The sequence below is a fragment of the Bubalus bubalis genome, chromosome 9 (genome assembly GCF_019923935.1).
Source record: "Bubalus bubalis isolate 160015118507 breed Murrah chromosome 9, NDDB_SH_1, whole genome shotgun sequence".
Lineage (NCBI taxonomy): Eukaryota > Metazoa > Chordata > Mammalia > Artiodactyla > Bovidae > Bubalus > Bubalus bubalis.
The window spans coordinates 83868057-83882935 of NC_059165.1; the positions used below are offsets into that span (position 1 = coordinate 83868057).

The 14879-nt window shown below is 39.4% G+C and overlaps 1 protein-coding gene across 2 annotated transcripts in view; it reads right to left on the reverse strand.

Moving 5' to 3' along the window:
• Positions 1-3964: 3964 nt before the first annotated feature.
• ALDH7A1 (aldehyde dehydrogenase 7 family member A1) overlaps positions 3965-14879 on the reverse strand; it is a 34897-nt gene continuing 23982 nt past the window's right edge. The window contains exons 11-18 of one of the 2 annotated variants that reach the window (XM_006056363.4): positions 14492-14586; positions 12130-12214; positions 11098-11204; positions 8628-8744; positions 7311-7408; positions 6990-7063; positions 5653-5728; positions 3965-4133 (exon numbers count right to left, since the gene is read on the reverse strand). In XM_006056363.4, coding sequence (XP_006056425.3) covers positions 4079-4133; positions 5653-5728; positions 6990-7063; positions 7311-7408; positions 8628-8744; positions 11098-11204; positions 12130-12214; positions 14492-14586 — 707 coding nt within the window. In that variant the 3' untranslated portion in view covers positions 3965-4078. Of the gene's footprint in view, positions 5128-5652; positions 5729-6989; positions 7064-7310; positions 7409-8627; positions 8745-11097; positions 11205-12129; positions 12215-14491; positions 14587-14879 lie in introns of both variants that reach the window. The other variant, XM_044947836.2, reaches the window with a different exon arrangement.

Here is a 14879-nt window from a genome sequence, read left to right on the forward strand (position 1 = left end):
AACTAAGTATATATGACATGACTCCCTTTGCTATAAAAGACTCAACTGGCTCAAATGAAAGGATGAATGGAATCAGAGTATTAGTAACGTATCAATTGTATATGGTTACATAGTAAAATGTAGTTTGTGGGAAAAAAACGCTGAAGTACTTGGAGCTGATGTGGAATCAGGTCAACACCACACTCTCAGGGTTTACAGGGGGGAAAGTACTTCTATTTTAAGTTCATGATTATATAAAAAATAAAGAACATTACAAAAAAGATTAGCGATTGAGAAACAGGCAGGGAAGGAGGCATTGCTAGAGCTCCAGTTTCAGGGGCTGCAACTCCTGTCACCAGACACTAACTCTGGGACCAAAATGCTTGGGTGCAAACTTTAGTCCCATGATTTATCAGCAGTGAGACTTGGGGAATGTTGCTTACCCCCTCTCTGTACCTCATCAGTAAAATGAGGATCATAATACCTAATTTGTAGAACTGTTGAGAATTAAATGGGTTTATATTTAAGTGCTTTGAAAAGTGCCCAGATCACAGTTTAAGTAAAACACAATGTCCCCTGGAGTTGTTAAAAATGGAGTAAACTCACACATATGCTCACTACAGGGAGCAGGGGAAGGAAGAAAAGTAATACTTTTTTAAATGTAAAAGACACTATTCTGTGATTATAGCCATTGTTTTTCCTCTGACACTTCGGGCTTTATGTTTTACCTAAGCACAATACTCAACTGCAGCAAAGATGATCTGTGTAGTTATCAGATGGAGGTAGGGAAGTAACCAACGATGCTGGAATGAAAAGCAGCTCAGAAAAGCCCAGCCTTAGGTTTAGCACATTGAGTTTAACGCAAAACCTTTTCCATGGTGACTTCCTGGATACCTTCAAATCCGAGCGAATCACTCCCCTGCCAAACTGAGGCGCTTTCTCTGATCAACAGCGCCACCTGCAGGGCAACACTGTGAAGGCTATTTGATAGTACTTGATTCCTGGCCAGAATTCTCTAATAGAAAACCCTAGAACTGCCAGTGGAAAGACCAAAAAATCGCAAACGCTGAGGAGTTACTGAATCTGTCCTCCTATTTTCACACCTAATCTACCCAGGGAAGAAAACTGCCTCTGCAAAAATTTACACATAAGGAAAGAGGAAAAATCCAACTGACAACTAAAATCGTAAATTATATAGGAATAAACTTTCCTAAGAATGATAAATATTTGAATTCAACAGATACCGTATACTTAAGTTTTTAAAATGAGTATTACAAATTGGTTCTTTCCTACTTATAAATTTGTGATTCCAGTAAACATTTCAAAGAACTTCACTTTTCAAAAACCAATGCTTCTAAATTTCTTTCAGGAAAACACATTAAAACAATTATTTTTCAAATGCAAAATACAGAACACACCCTAATAAACATTTACTGAGCTCTTACCATTGACAGGCACTATGTTACTTTGTAATATTTTTTTTAAATCTTTGTAATTGTTACTGTCCTGTAGAGTGGAAATGCTAACCACAGCTGCTCAGGTCCACTGTGGAAGTGGAACTCTCGCCCTATGGCTACAACACTCACAGAGGGTCAGACAGTCACAAGGCGATTCAGTGTAACCAGCATCCAGCAGCACAGGACTAGGACTCCCAACACCTTAAATCACACGGCCAGAAATAATGCATACAAATGTATATTTTAACTTCTATGGCTAATATGAGTAACTTTTATTAAACCAGTAATAAAGAGGGCCATTTAAAGGCAAAAATTTTTAATAAATGTCACAGCAAAAAATGTCCTTGTTGCTAGAAAGATGTAGAAAACTGAATTAGTTTCAGAGAAAACTTCTGGAATCAGTTTAATTTGACTTTTATAACCTAAGATTAGAGCTGTTGGTACCCCTCTCACCAGTGTATTGGAGATTATTATTTCAAATTGGCTATAGCATGGCATGGCTTCAGGAGATACACAGGAAGATGGAGAACCTCCTTAAATATCTGATTAGAGAGAAATTATAAATGTAAAAATTTTTTAATTAAAACACTAACACAGCTTGTGTTTCAGAATACTCATTAAAAAGTAAAATGCTTGGAAAAAAACTGGGTATAAAAAAATATTTCACTATTAATCTCATAATTTCACAAAATGAAAACAGCCAGTTACTACATGGTTCCTAAAAATGTTTTAAAATAGTGTTTTATTTTCTTCAGGTTATATTCTATAGACAGGGCTGTAAGACCTAGCACTGTAACTTATAAAGCAAAACCATGGTGAGGTTTTTTTTTAAAAAAACAAATGCCCAAAGAGAGCAATTTTCTCAAGCATCAGCTTGTATTAAAAAGTATGTATATATCAATACAAGGTGATTTTGTCTATTCTGAACTTCAAAACATGGAAGAAAACTTGGCTTTCGGCACAATCATTTCATGAGATGTTTAAAAGGAATCCCTGGTTCAGGAAAAAAAATGGGAAACAGACAGTGTGCGTGTATGTGTGCTAGGGAGTGGGGGTGGTGGAAATGGGATCAAGAAGTGGAGGATTTCAAGCACCTGATTCTCCAAGATCATTTTCTTTTTCATTGGCTTTAATTTTTAATCAAACTTATACATCCTCTTGATTTAAAGACAGAAACAGCTCTATAAGACCTGTTATGGAAAACAGTAATGCCTCCTTCTCCATGTCCCTCCCCCCCCCAACCAATTCAACCAATTTACCTTCTCCTAAAGCAAAGATTTTTTCAGAATTTCCTCCCTATCTTTATAAGCCTATGTTGGTATTTCCTGTTTTGTAATTTTGGACATTATTGATTCTCCACCACAGAACATAACTGCCTGCCTTTCTAACCTACTCTCATACCCTGAACTCCTGCCAACATGCTCTAAAAAGGTTTATCACCATGTTTGGCTTAATATTCAAGGTTGACCACAGCTTTACCTAGGTGAACACTAGTCACAGCTGGGCCATAGAATATGCTATGAATACCATTCCTTCCCTGACAAATTTTAAATTGGTTGGTCATTTCATTTGCTTGCTTCTCTGTCATAACTCAGCCCCAAACTCTTTGCCCATTGTCTAAATCTCTCCAATACATCCTGACACATCAGGTCCTGTACAAACGTCATCTTCTTCCAAGGCTTCTGCCCAATCCACTCTGGCAGGAGTCAAGGTGCTGGGTAGCTGCTACCCATGAGGGGAGCGAAGGCTGCCAGGAAGATGGAACTGCAGGAGCCAGTGTGTGCTTGGCAGGGCCCTTGGCTGAACCACTCCAGGGGCTCCTGGGCAGATTCTCAAGAGGAGGAGGCAGATGCTCAGCAAAGAGAAAGTGAACTACGCCGAGGTCACTGCAAACACACGCTGCTACACACTTGGTATTCTCTAAGAGCAAACCTAAAGGCAATCACAGAAGCCTAACGGCTAAAAAGGATGGTCTGAGGTTGCCTAAGAAATCCAGAGGTGCTTTGCATAGAAGTCCAGTCATCCACAGGTGCAGGTTCTAGGTGGGGCAGGGGCAAATCTCCGTCTGTCTCGCAAATTGCTTCTGTGGTGACACAGGTTATCCTGAGCGAGAGAAGCTGGATGGAGATGAATGTCCTCAGTCATCTTAAACACCAAGTCGATGCACAAGCGCAACTGTTCTATGGTCCTCCATCAACAAGGGACGCTCTCTTCAATCACACCCTTTCCAGGGTGTGAGGGTGACGTGAATCAAGCTCGCCACGGATTTCTTTATTTGCTTAGGAGATGTTCCTGCATCTACTGACAAGACTTCTATTTTCTTCTCTATTATGTTCTGATTTTTTCCAAATTCAAACCATGACATGTACTATTATTTTTTCTGAATTATAAAAAATCAGTAACTACTAGTAACATAAAAATTCACCTACTCTACTTTTTATTACTTGAGATGATGTCATGAAAACTTTTATTTTTTAAAAAATGAGTCTCTTGATTTAGGCCTCAGACGCATAAGGGATTAGCCACCGTCATATTCAAAACGATATATTTATTCAAAGCAAATACTCGTTTTCTTTGTCTTCTTCAGAAAAAAGACTTGTAACAATGCGTGAAAGACTTGAAATGTCAATTTAAAGCACTTTTTACTGAAACTTGATTCCTTGGGCCAGAGGAAGGTCCTTACTGTAGTTGATGGTACTAAGGGGGGTTAAAAAATGAACAAAATTAAATGAAGAACAGTACACACGTAATAGAGGAAATTTTATGTCATGAAAAAAATGTAGCCGATCTGCAATATGTCAACAAGGGCAAATGTTCAAGTTATAAGATGGTGAAAAAAATTAGTATACAAAATGTTAGTACAGATCCAGTTTTATAAAAGAAAAAAAAAAGGAGAAACACAAAAGTCTGAAAAGACACAGCATATCTGTTAGTCGTAGTTTTCAGGGTGTAAAGAATATGGAGAATATAACTTCATCTTCTTTATGTCTCTCAATAACATGCAGTGAATTAGCAGGAAAAACACAGGGATTCACATTTGATAAGATAAGAACTATAATAATTTGGAAAATAAAAGGTTCCCTTTTAGCCATCTGGCTTTACTCCTGACACAGAGTGTCCCCATTAAATGGGTTCCAAAAAGGCTGCAGCTATTAATACATGCTTGGTCCCCTAGATCCCAAGTACACAAGACAAATAAAAGGAACAAGACTGTCTTCAACAAAAGGGAATCAGACAAAGAGCATGCATATGTCTGAGACTAAACAAGCCATAGCCAAAGCACCTCAGAAACTCCTGACATACATTCAAAAATTTGCTAAGAGTAGATCTTAAGCATGCATGCACGTGCGTGCACACACACACAATGATGTGAGGCTAAGGATGTGCTAACCTGACCGTGGGAATCTTTTCACAATGTATGCGTACGTAAATCATCATGTTATACATTTTAAATATATTGCGATTTTCTCAATTATATACCTCAGTAAAGCTGGAGGGGGAAAAAAATTCCTGACCTACATGAAGTTGCTACAGAACCCCCCACCTGCTCCTTCTGAGGTTCTAGAGCCAGGGAGAAACAGTAAATGAGACCAAGACAGTGTCCCGGTTCCTCACCCGTGCTCCTTTAACACCTAAAACCACACGGGCCTCACCTCACATACCATCTTATTGCACTTGGGTGGAGCAATTTCTATTTAAAGGGGAGGGAAAATAGAAAACAAGTAAAAAGTCCTAATCAAAATCTCCCAACAACAGGTTCCCTCACCGGCTACCCTTGCGCTGTTCTACTTTCAAGGTTCATGCTCGCTATTCCCAGAGAGCAGGATCTCCCCCACTCACTAGCCAAGCCTGCAGGCAGCCCGCCCATCTCCATGTCCTTCTACCCTGGAAGATTGCAGGGGTAGGTTAACCACACCCAGGGAAAAAACTCAAAGGACAGCCTCTTCCGCTTTATCCTGCGGGATGACCTCAAGTGTCTTGCTACGGTCCTGTCGCTAGACAGAAAGCACTGGTTTCAGAGTCAGGCGCTGGGCACTAGCTGAGGACAGCTAGGAAAATAACAGTACCAAGTGGATGATCTGGGAGGCGAGAGCTGTGGAATGTTAGAAACACAAAATCAAGAGAAATTACACAAACACAGAGCAGAAAGCAGAAATGTGTAAAGCATGTTCCAGAGGATGTAAGGCCAAACTGCTTCCCCAAAGCCTTCTCTTACCAAGTAGATCTTCTCATGTACTGCTTCCAGGCATCACTGCCCGACTCCCTGCCACCGCCAGTGTGCTTCTCTCCTCCTAGAGAAGTGCACAAAACAGCTCATGACTCGTGAGCAGCGCCTGTGTGGGCTCCTACTCAGCATCATGGAAATAAAGACACCAGGGGACCAGAGCTACCTGACCAGTTACCTTACCTGTGGCCAGAGTAGCTCCTCTGCAAACAAATAAATAAAAGACAGAGACCAAAACAAACACAAAAAAGGGAACTACTGTGGAAAATAAAGTTAAAGGAATTAACAAAAAATAGAAATATCAAGCAGCAGAAGGCAACCTTAAAAAAACCTTAGACCAAGGTGTTAAGAGTAGAAACCTCTAGACAAGGGAAATATAATTTATTTTCCCATTTACACTTATCTCTATATAATTTTCTAAAATATACATAAACTAATCTTATAATAATAAAATGCTTAAATGTTATATTAATATTTTTAAAGATATTATAAACAGATAATGATTCCACAAAACAAGGAAAGGCTACATTTAAAAGTATGCTATCAAAGTACAGTTAATATTGTTTTTTGGTAAGAGCAGAGGAGAAAAAACTTGAGAGAAGGATTAGAAGAAAAGTTTGAAGAAATCTCTCAAAAAGACTAATGAGATAAAGGGAAAAAAAAATTAGATAATTCTTCAAGAGATAACATTCAAATAATAGGAGTTCTAGAAATTAAAACAGAAAAAAAAAAAAAAAATCAAAGGGGAAAAAAACACCACCAAAACAAAATAAAACTATCAAAAACTTTCCACAACTAAAATCTGTGAGTTCCAATGCTAAGGCCAATTACTAGCCCACTGACTGTGCAACAAGAATTTTACCAAGACCTCTACTGAGGCATATTACTGAAGAATTTCAGAACATCAGACGTAAGTAACAGACCCCAAACTTTTGAAGTGAGGGGAAAGATCAGAAATCAAAGTAGATTGGGCTTTTCAGCTACAGTAATGGAAACCAGAAGACAAGTAATACATAACTTCAAAGTCTGAGAAAAGTTACAATCTGTGCAGAAAATACACAGCAGATCTGTTTACAATGCCGCTAGCATCTGGAAATTTACAGGCTCACCAGCTCCCCATACGGTCTCACTGGGCAATCAATGCAGTTTTATGTTTAATACCAGTTTTCCTTCTGAGAGTCTGAAATCTGGGGGCGTGTTAGTCCTTGCATGCCTGCGTGACCAACTCCCAATAAAAGCTTTGGGTACCCAGTCTCTATGCTTTCCTGGCAGACAATGTTTCACACATGTTGTCCAACATGGTAAAAGAAAAAGGATTCTCCACGTACCAAATGCACCTCCAATCTCAGCCCCACTCGTCGGAATGTTGACGTTTACAATGCCACAGTCTGATCCTTTTGGTCTGCGTATATAAAAAGGGAGGCACAGTGAAAGCAAAATATAGGGAAGTTTAAAAAAAAAAAATTATATATATATATACACACACACACACACACACAAATGAATAAATAAATAAGCCAAACAAAACTTCTAAGATTCTCAATGCTGAAAAACAGATTTTCACCTATGATGGTGTCATTTTCTTTTTTGTAAAGTCCATTCACCACACAAATCAGACTTATATACATTTTCAAAATAGACAGTTATACCCAAGCCAGCGAAAGATTCTGCCCATATCCTTGGTAAAGATGCTACTTGAAAGTCCCTGTTTGACTTCATTGTTCCATGCAAAGACCTCATCTTCATTCTAAAAGGACAGACATTGAAAGCTGTTAGATGATACAGTGTCAGGTCCAACCACTAATGGTAAACTCATTCCATAAAATTTACCAGTGTAATCGTAGGGGAACTAAGGAGTCAACATCTTCCTAATACAGTGCTTTGTGGGATCTTCCCCTCAAATGAACTTTGAGAAAAACATATAAGGGGGCTTGCTTGGCTGTCCAGCGGCTAAGACTCAAGTGTTCCCAACACTGGGGATCTGGGTTCCATCCCTCATCAGGGAACTACATCCCATATGCTGCAACTAAGAGTTTCCATATGAAGACCCAGCACAGCCAAATAAATATAAAACACACACACATACACACACACACAAGTACATTCTTCCGTTCATGCCACTACATATAAGACCTATGATTTACTAAGCTCTTACTACATGCAGCATAAACACACTGACCCGGGCATTGAACATACATTTATATATTTAATTCTCAGCCAATGACATAGGCTCAATGTTATCCCAAATTTACAGATTAGGCAAGAGGGGCTAAATGATATGCTCAGGAACTCAAACATGTAGACACATGACAAAACATGAAACTATAATTTATAGTCACATTATGTGAAATAACAATAGACAATTTAAAGCACGATTTTAATTCACGCAATCACATAATTGCAACAAGGCATGTCTCATTACCCTTTAACTGTTAATCATAGTAGCCAAGCTTCGATTCAATCTCTAAGCTTCTGCTGGCAGAGTAGGGCCTGCTGCACGTCAGGAAGGAGACCCTCTAGATACCTATGTCTGCTGAAGCCTCTGCAGCCTGTCCTCTGATACAGGTTGTAACTGTATGCTTATAGCTTCTCATTTTGTCCATTGATATTGAACACTCAGACTATCAAACTACCTGGTCCCTTTTGTGCACAAGATGATTGCGTAGCATACACAGCTCAGAATCAGGAGATACAGACAATGTGGGTCACATTCTCCATTAATTTCAACATTGGCCCTTGGCTTGTCTCAATTCCCCTGGCATCTAGCTTAACATGCTTTATTGTTTCAAGTGTTCGGATCATCATATTTTGTCCTTAACTTTCAAATCTCCACTAATCAGAGTCATTTTATAAAACCTCCCCAAAAGGCTAACTGAGTGAAATTTAATATGCCTTTATTTTCTCCTGGTCTTCTCATTTGTTTCAACATTAAACTAGAGAAAAGAGAGAAGGAATCCACATTTTACCTTGAATTTAAAGACATAAAGAATTGGGGCAAAAGTCTCTGTGTGTACAATGGATGCGTCATGGTCAAGACCAGTCACGATCGTCGGTTCTACGTAATTTCCAGGGCGATCCATAACCTGCAGCAGAGAACAGAAATAAAACCAAAAACATTTGTTTTCGGTTCTTCGGTTCAGCAGATACCATCTTTGCCTATACTTTAAGGTTTTTTTGTGTTTTGTTTTTGTTTTTTTTATATGGACCATTTTTAAAGTCTTTATTGAATCTGTCACATTATTGCTTCTGTTCTGTTTTGGTTTTTTCAGTGGGGCATGTGGGATTCTCAGTTCCCCAACCAAGGATCGAACCCACACTCCCTGCATTGGAATGCAAAGTCTTAACCAGTGGACTGCCAGAGAAGTTCCATGCCTATACTTTTGGGAAAAAAAATAAATATCATTTATAAGTGAATTATTTCTCCAAAATAACTTCCCATCATGAATGAAAATTTCTCTGCCACCTATTGGTTCTAACTTAGTAGGTCAGAAAAAGAAAAGAAAAAAGGGTCAAGGACAGAGAGCCAGGCTATGCATCATGACCAAGTTACAGTGAATAAACCCAGCTACAGGTGGCTATTTTTAACTCCACATAATTTTTAAAGAGGTAATCTATATCCATCCTGTTACAACGTACCCCACCCTCTACCGCTTCCCCAATTCTTATGTTGAAGCCTTAAACCTCACCTTCTCCACTGTGACTAAATTTGAAGACAGGACCTTCAAGGAGGCAAAGTTAAATGCGGTCATGTGGGCGAGGCCCTTAGATAGAACTAATTGCTCATAAGAAGAGACACCAAGGACCTCCTCTCTCCAGGCAGACCATGTGAAGACACTGAGAGAAGGTGGCCACCTGCAATCCGGAGGCCTCATCAGGAAGAACCAAACTTGCCAGCACCTTGATTTTGGATTCAGCCTCCAGAACTGTGAGACAATAAACGTGTTGCTTAAGCCACCCAGTCTGTCATGCTTTGTTATGTCAGCCCTAGCAAACTGACACACAGGAACAAAGAAACCTGAAGCTCCAAAAGGGCATACTGTAGACACGCTCCTAACTAAGCTCCACATAACAAAATCACTAGTTCATCTCCACGTTAACTTCTATAAAATACTCTGATGCCGGCAGCAAGCTGCTTAGCCAGTGGTCAGTTCTCCGGTGTGCCTGTACAATTCTGTTCTCACCGTTCTGAGCTGTATGTTTACCAACAGTCATCTGTATTCACCCCCAGTTCTGTATGCAGCCGCTGTATTTGTTACTGTAATCCTATATTGCATTATGTAACTTAAGCAAATATTACCCAAGGGGGGGAAAAGTTACTTCTAAAAAGACTAAGTTATATGCTTAAAAAAAAAACAAACTCAAGGTAAATAAGTAACAAAAATACAAATATGTATACACATGTCTATCAGGTGAAATGTAGGTGTGTCAATGTTAAGAGAAGGATTCTGCTCTCAGAGAGCTTTGCAAGAGACTCAGTTCACTGTGATTTTTAAAGAACTGAAAATACATTGTAGATAATAAATGATACTTATAGCTTATTCAAGGATGAAGACAAATTTCTATCGTACATGAAGAAAATGCCTTGGATCTACATCTCAAGAATCAAACAAATAGAGTGTGAAATGAAATTCATATTTTACAGCAAGACAAGAAAAATTTAACCATCAAAAGCTTTCTCTGCCCTATGGCCTCCTCTCTCCCCTCTACTGTGCATTGTGTATCTGTATTATGCATCAACCAAACCTCCCCATAAGCAGAAACACCTGCTCAACCATAAAGAGCAAACATTCTCCAAGCACCAATAATACAATTCCTAAAATGTAACACTCCTTCATTATCTTGTAAGGAGCCACGATGACATTTCTCTAGACTGTGTAAACTCTCATTTAATATACAGCCCTCTGTCTAAAATACTTTTATAACTGCCTTGACTTCTAACAGGCAGAATGGTTCTCGAAACGTTCCAAGATGCTGTTCCTGGTTTATAATCCTCAACTTGGCTCAAATAAAATTTTCCATTTCTTTCTTAAACCAACTAATTAATTTTCCACTGACAACAGTAATATGTGTCAAATTAAAGTGCTTGTAGTGTGTATTTTTTGATTCTCTGCCTTAAATGACTTAAAAATCATGACTAAATGCAGATTTAAACTGTACTGAATACAGTCTTCCCCTGTACCATGAAAAAGAGGTCTTCATCTTCCTTCCATACAAATTGCCAGGCACTCAATTCAAAGATAACCTTGGCTCTGAGTTGTGTCTTTTCAGAAATGTTCCATGCATGTTACACTGTCATTCTTTAAAATATGTACTTACTCCCCTGTTACAAAAGGAATGCAGGAAAGAAAGCCAGCAGTCAGGCACATTTCATCAATTTACCCAGAGCCTACTTGTGCGCAAAAGGAAAACAAAGTCCTGATCTCAAGTGGTCCTTACCTTGCCACCATAGACAACGGTGCCACCTTCTTTCTTTGCTTCTTCCACTGCTCCAAGAAACATGCTTACTGCCTGTTTGGTGTGGAGTGGCCCATACAGAACGTTAGCTGAAGAGAAAAAAAGAATGCTCTTCATTTCACCCTAAAAGGCATCATTTTATTATTCTAACAGCTATTCCAATGAGCAGACCAATCCCTTCATGTATCACTTTGGTTTAGAGCAGGAGGTTTCAGCAATCTTTCTCTGCCAAGAGCCAGACAGTAACTATTTAATGCTTGGTGTGACACGTGGTCTCTGCCATGACCACTCAACTCCACCAATGCAGTGCAAAAGCAGCCACAGAAGACTTGCAAAATAGCAGGTGTGAGTGAGTGAGTCCTCATAAGCTTTCTATAGAGAAACATGGAGGGTCAAATCTAGGCAAAGAGCTATCAATTCATCAGAGCACTGCAGTCAAAATATAGGCTCTGCTTCTTCATTACAGGGTGACTATTCTCTAAGAACTTCATAGGCCCAGCAGTCGTGAACAAGTTAAGGGCGCACAGGGGGTCGGGGGAGGCGATGAGGTCAGACCACGCAAGACTATAAACTTGCTAAAATGGGGCTCCAAAGGCATCGAAGTTTTAGTCCAAAAGCAATGAATGTGTTAAGCAAGAGAGTGAATTATCTGATTACATTTTAAAATCTGCTTTGGTTATGCTGGAAGGCAGAAATGGAAGCAGAGAAGTCAGGTAGGTGCCTCTCGCCACCTTGCCTGAGGGAAGATGGTGGTAACTCCAAAGAGGGAAACAGAGAAGGAGCAGCTCCTCTAACTCTCCCCACCTCAAGATCATTTCCCAAGCTCATGCACTAGCTCACAAGAAACACTCAGATCCTAACTCGGAGCAGACTTGTCACTCCAACTGCCCAATAATAACCTGCTTCAGAGTCCCTTGGGCCTCTCGGAAAGGGAAAATATATATGTAGAAAATCAGAAACTCTTATAACATCAGCAGTTAAAAAGAAAATCTCTGAACTCAACCAGATACTCACAGTCCCAGGGGTTCCCAACACGGATCTGTGCGTAGGCCTTTTTAAGTCTATTGACAACTTCATCGTGGATGCTTTCATGTAAGAACTAAATGAAGAAACATTCAAGGGATTAGGAAATATAAATGCACTATTAATAGTACATATAAATGCACAAAATTGCTAACAATGTACAATTTTCTTTTTTTCCTGCAGCATTTTTTTTTTTTTTGGCCACACTGTGAAGCTGTGGGATCTTAGTTCCCTGGCCAGGGATTGAACCCATGTCTTCAGCAGTGAAATCTCAGAGCCCTAACCACTAGACTGCCAGGGAATTCTTCCAATTTTTCTTTTTCTTTTTTTTTTTTTAAAGGTTTACCTATTTATTTGGCTGGGCTAGGTCTTAGTTGCAGCATGTGGGATCTAGTTCCCCAACCAGGGATCGAACCTGGGCCCCCTGCCTTGGAAGCTCATAGTCTTAACCACTGGACCACCAGGGAAGTTCTCCCAACTTTTCTTAATAGTACTGATTTATACAGATGACCCTGGAACAACATGGGTTTGAACTGCTCAAGTCCCCCTGTATAAAAATATTTTTCTAGAATAAATGCTTCAGGACTACATGGTTCACAGTTGGTTGAAACAGAAGATTTTGAATACAGAGGGCCAATGATAAATCATACAGAGGTGTGTAGTACTGGAGTGGATTTTTCTAAAGACTACTACTGTCCCTATAGAAATTGATTTGGGTTATGACCCAAATAGTATCCATTAATATTTGACACTTAATAGAAAGGATACAATAGTATCCTTTGATATTTGACCCAAATAGTATCCTTTAATATTTGACACTTAATAGAAAGCATAGCTATGCATATTTGCTCCAGGACACAATAGAAAAACAAAAGTTAACCAAATAAAAAAATACTTGACATTTACATCATTTCATAGTTTGCCATGTAATTAAGACTATAATATTTTGGAGTATGACTGTTTCCTTCTAAGCTTTAATGTAATAAATGCTTAAGGTGAACAAATTTAATAAATTATAAATACTTTATGAAAATTGTAGCTTATTAAATGTTTTTGAGAACTTCAACTGAATAATGCAAAAACAAAGAAAAGATTGATATTCATTCACTGTACAATATAGGAAAAGTGAAAATGAGAAGTCATGGCAAAAGTAAAGACTTAATTTCCCTATTATCTTATTCTAAAACTAATTTAGATTATGCTAATCTTATAAAGAATTTGTTCACATTCATTGTGGCCGAGAGGAAAAACTCAAAGCTATGGCCACCTCAGAAGAGTTGGCTCATTGGAAAAGACCTTGATGCTGGGAGGGATTGGGGGCAGGAGGAGAAGGGGACGACAGAGGATGACACGGCTGGATGGCATCACTGACTCGATGCACATGCGTTTGGGTGAACTCTGGGAGTTGGTGAGGGACAGGGAGGCCTGGCGTGCTGCAATTCATGGAGCGGCAAAGAGTTGGACACGACTGAGCGACTGAACTGAACTGAACTGAATTCCTCCATAATTCGATTTTTTTTTTAATGACAGGAAGAAAAATCAACAATAATTATTTTTAAAAAGGCAAATGTAGCCTTTTTAAAAATTTTCTGCCTAATCAAAACTTGTTTGGCACAAGTTTTCAGTAGCATGAGTCATGAAAATCAAGGCTGTATCCCATAAAAAAACATTTTAAAATCCAGCCCAAAACTAAGGGTAGATATTAAACTTCCCAAGCCCCAAATACTGAAGGGAAACCACTCTCATCATATTCACTTAATATTTATGTGCTCTATACACTATGTGTACAGACTTAGACATTTCTAAAGAGAGAATACACATACATTTACTTTCCAGAGAATTATGTCACATCAAGTCAAATCCAAGACTTGACTTACAGGCCAAAATTGTTTTAATTTTTAAAATATTTTACTATTTAAAATGTCTTTATAAAAAAGCCAAAATTGTCTATCTTTTAGCAAACAGTTTTGAATTTTTCAAATGTTTTGTTGTTATTGTTCAGGCTCTAAGTCGTGTCCAACTCTTTGCAAGCCCATAGGGTGTTAAGGTTGTTTTATTCTCCAAGTGACATGGGACTCTGTCCACATTGCTAGGTGCAGGATTGAAAGCAGGTCTATCCCAAGTCCAACTCCAGGGAGGGCTGGACCACATCCAGCTTGGGGCAGAGCTGAGGCAGGGACCCCCGCTGACCAGCACAATGTGCCATGAGCACAGAACAGAGCAGGAGCATCAACCATGTTCAGAAACCGCAGGTTTCTAGCAGCGCTTCTATCACACTGCCTGAATGGTACAGTGTGTTAAAAAATGGCAATGGAAAAGCGGGACACCCTCACATGCCCACGCAGACACTCACCAGGCGCCTCGCGGTGGTGCACCTCTGGCCGGCTGTCCCCACGGCTGCAAAGAGAGCTGAGGGGACGACTAAGCTGAGGTCCGCGTCCTCAAAAGCTTAGGGAAACAAAACACACCCATTAGTGTCGTGAAGTAGGCAGACAAGGTCCTTGACACTAAGTGGTGTAAGATGATGCCTTTAGAAAGCACAGGAAGAGAACATCAGAACTATTTCTCTAAGATGAGCAGGTTCTCACTGCAGAGGCAACTTCTCTCCCAGGGAAAATGATACGAGAATAGAGCGATGAGTTCATCCTCTTCCGACCTGTTTTATCTTTCACCTCTCGGGAGTTCCTGGTGCTGACTAAGCCTTGTCTGCACTCGCACATGATCTCTTCTATAAGACACGG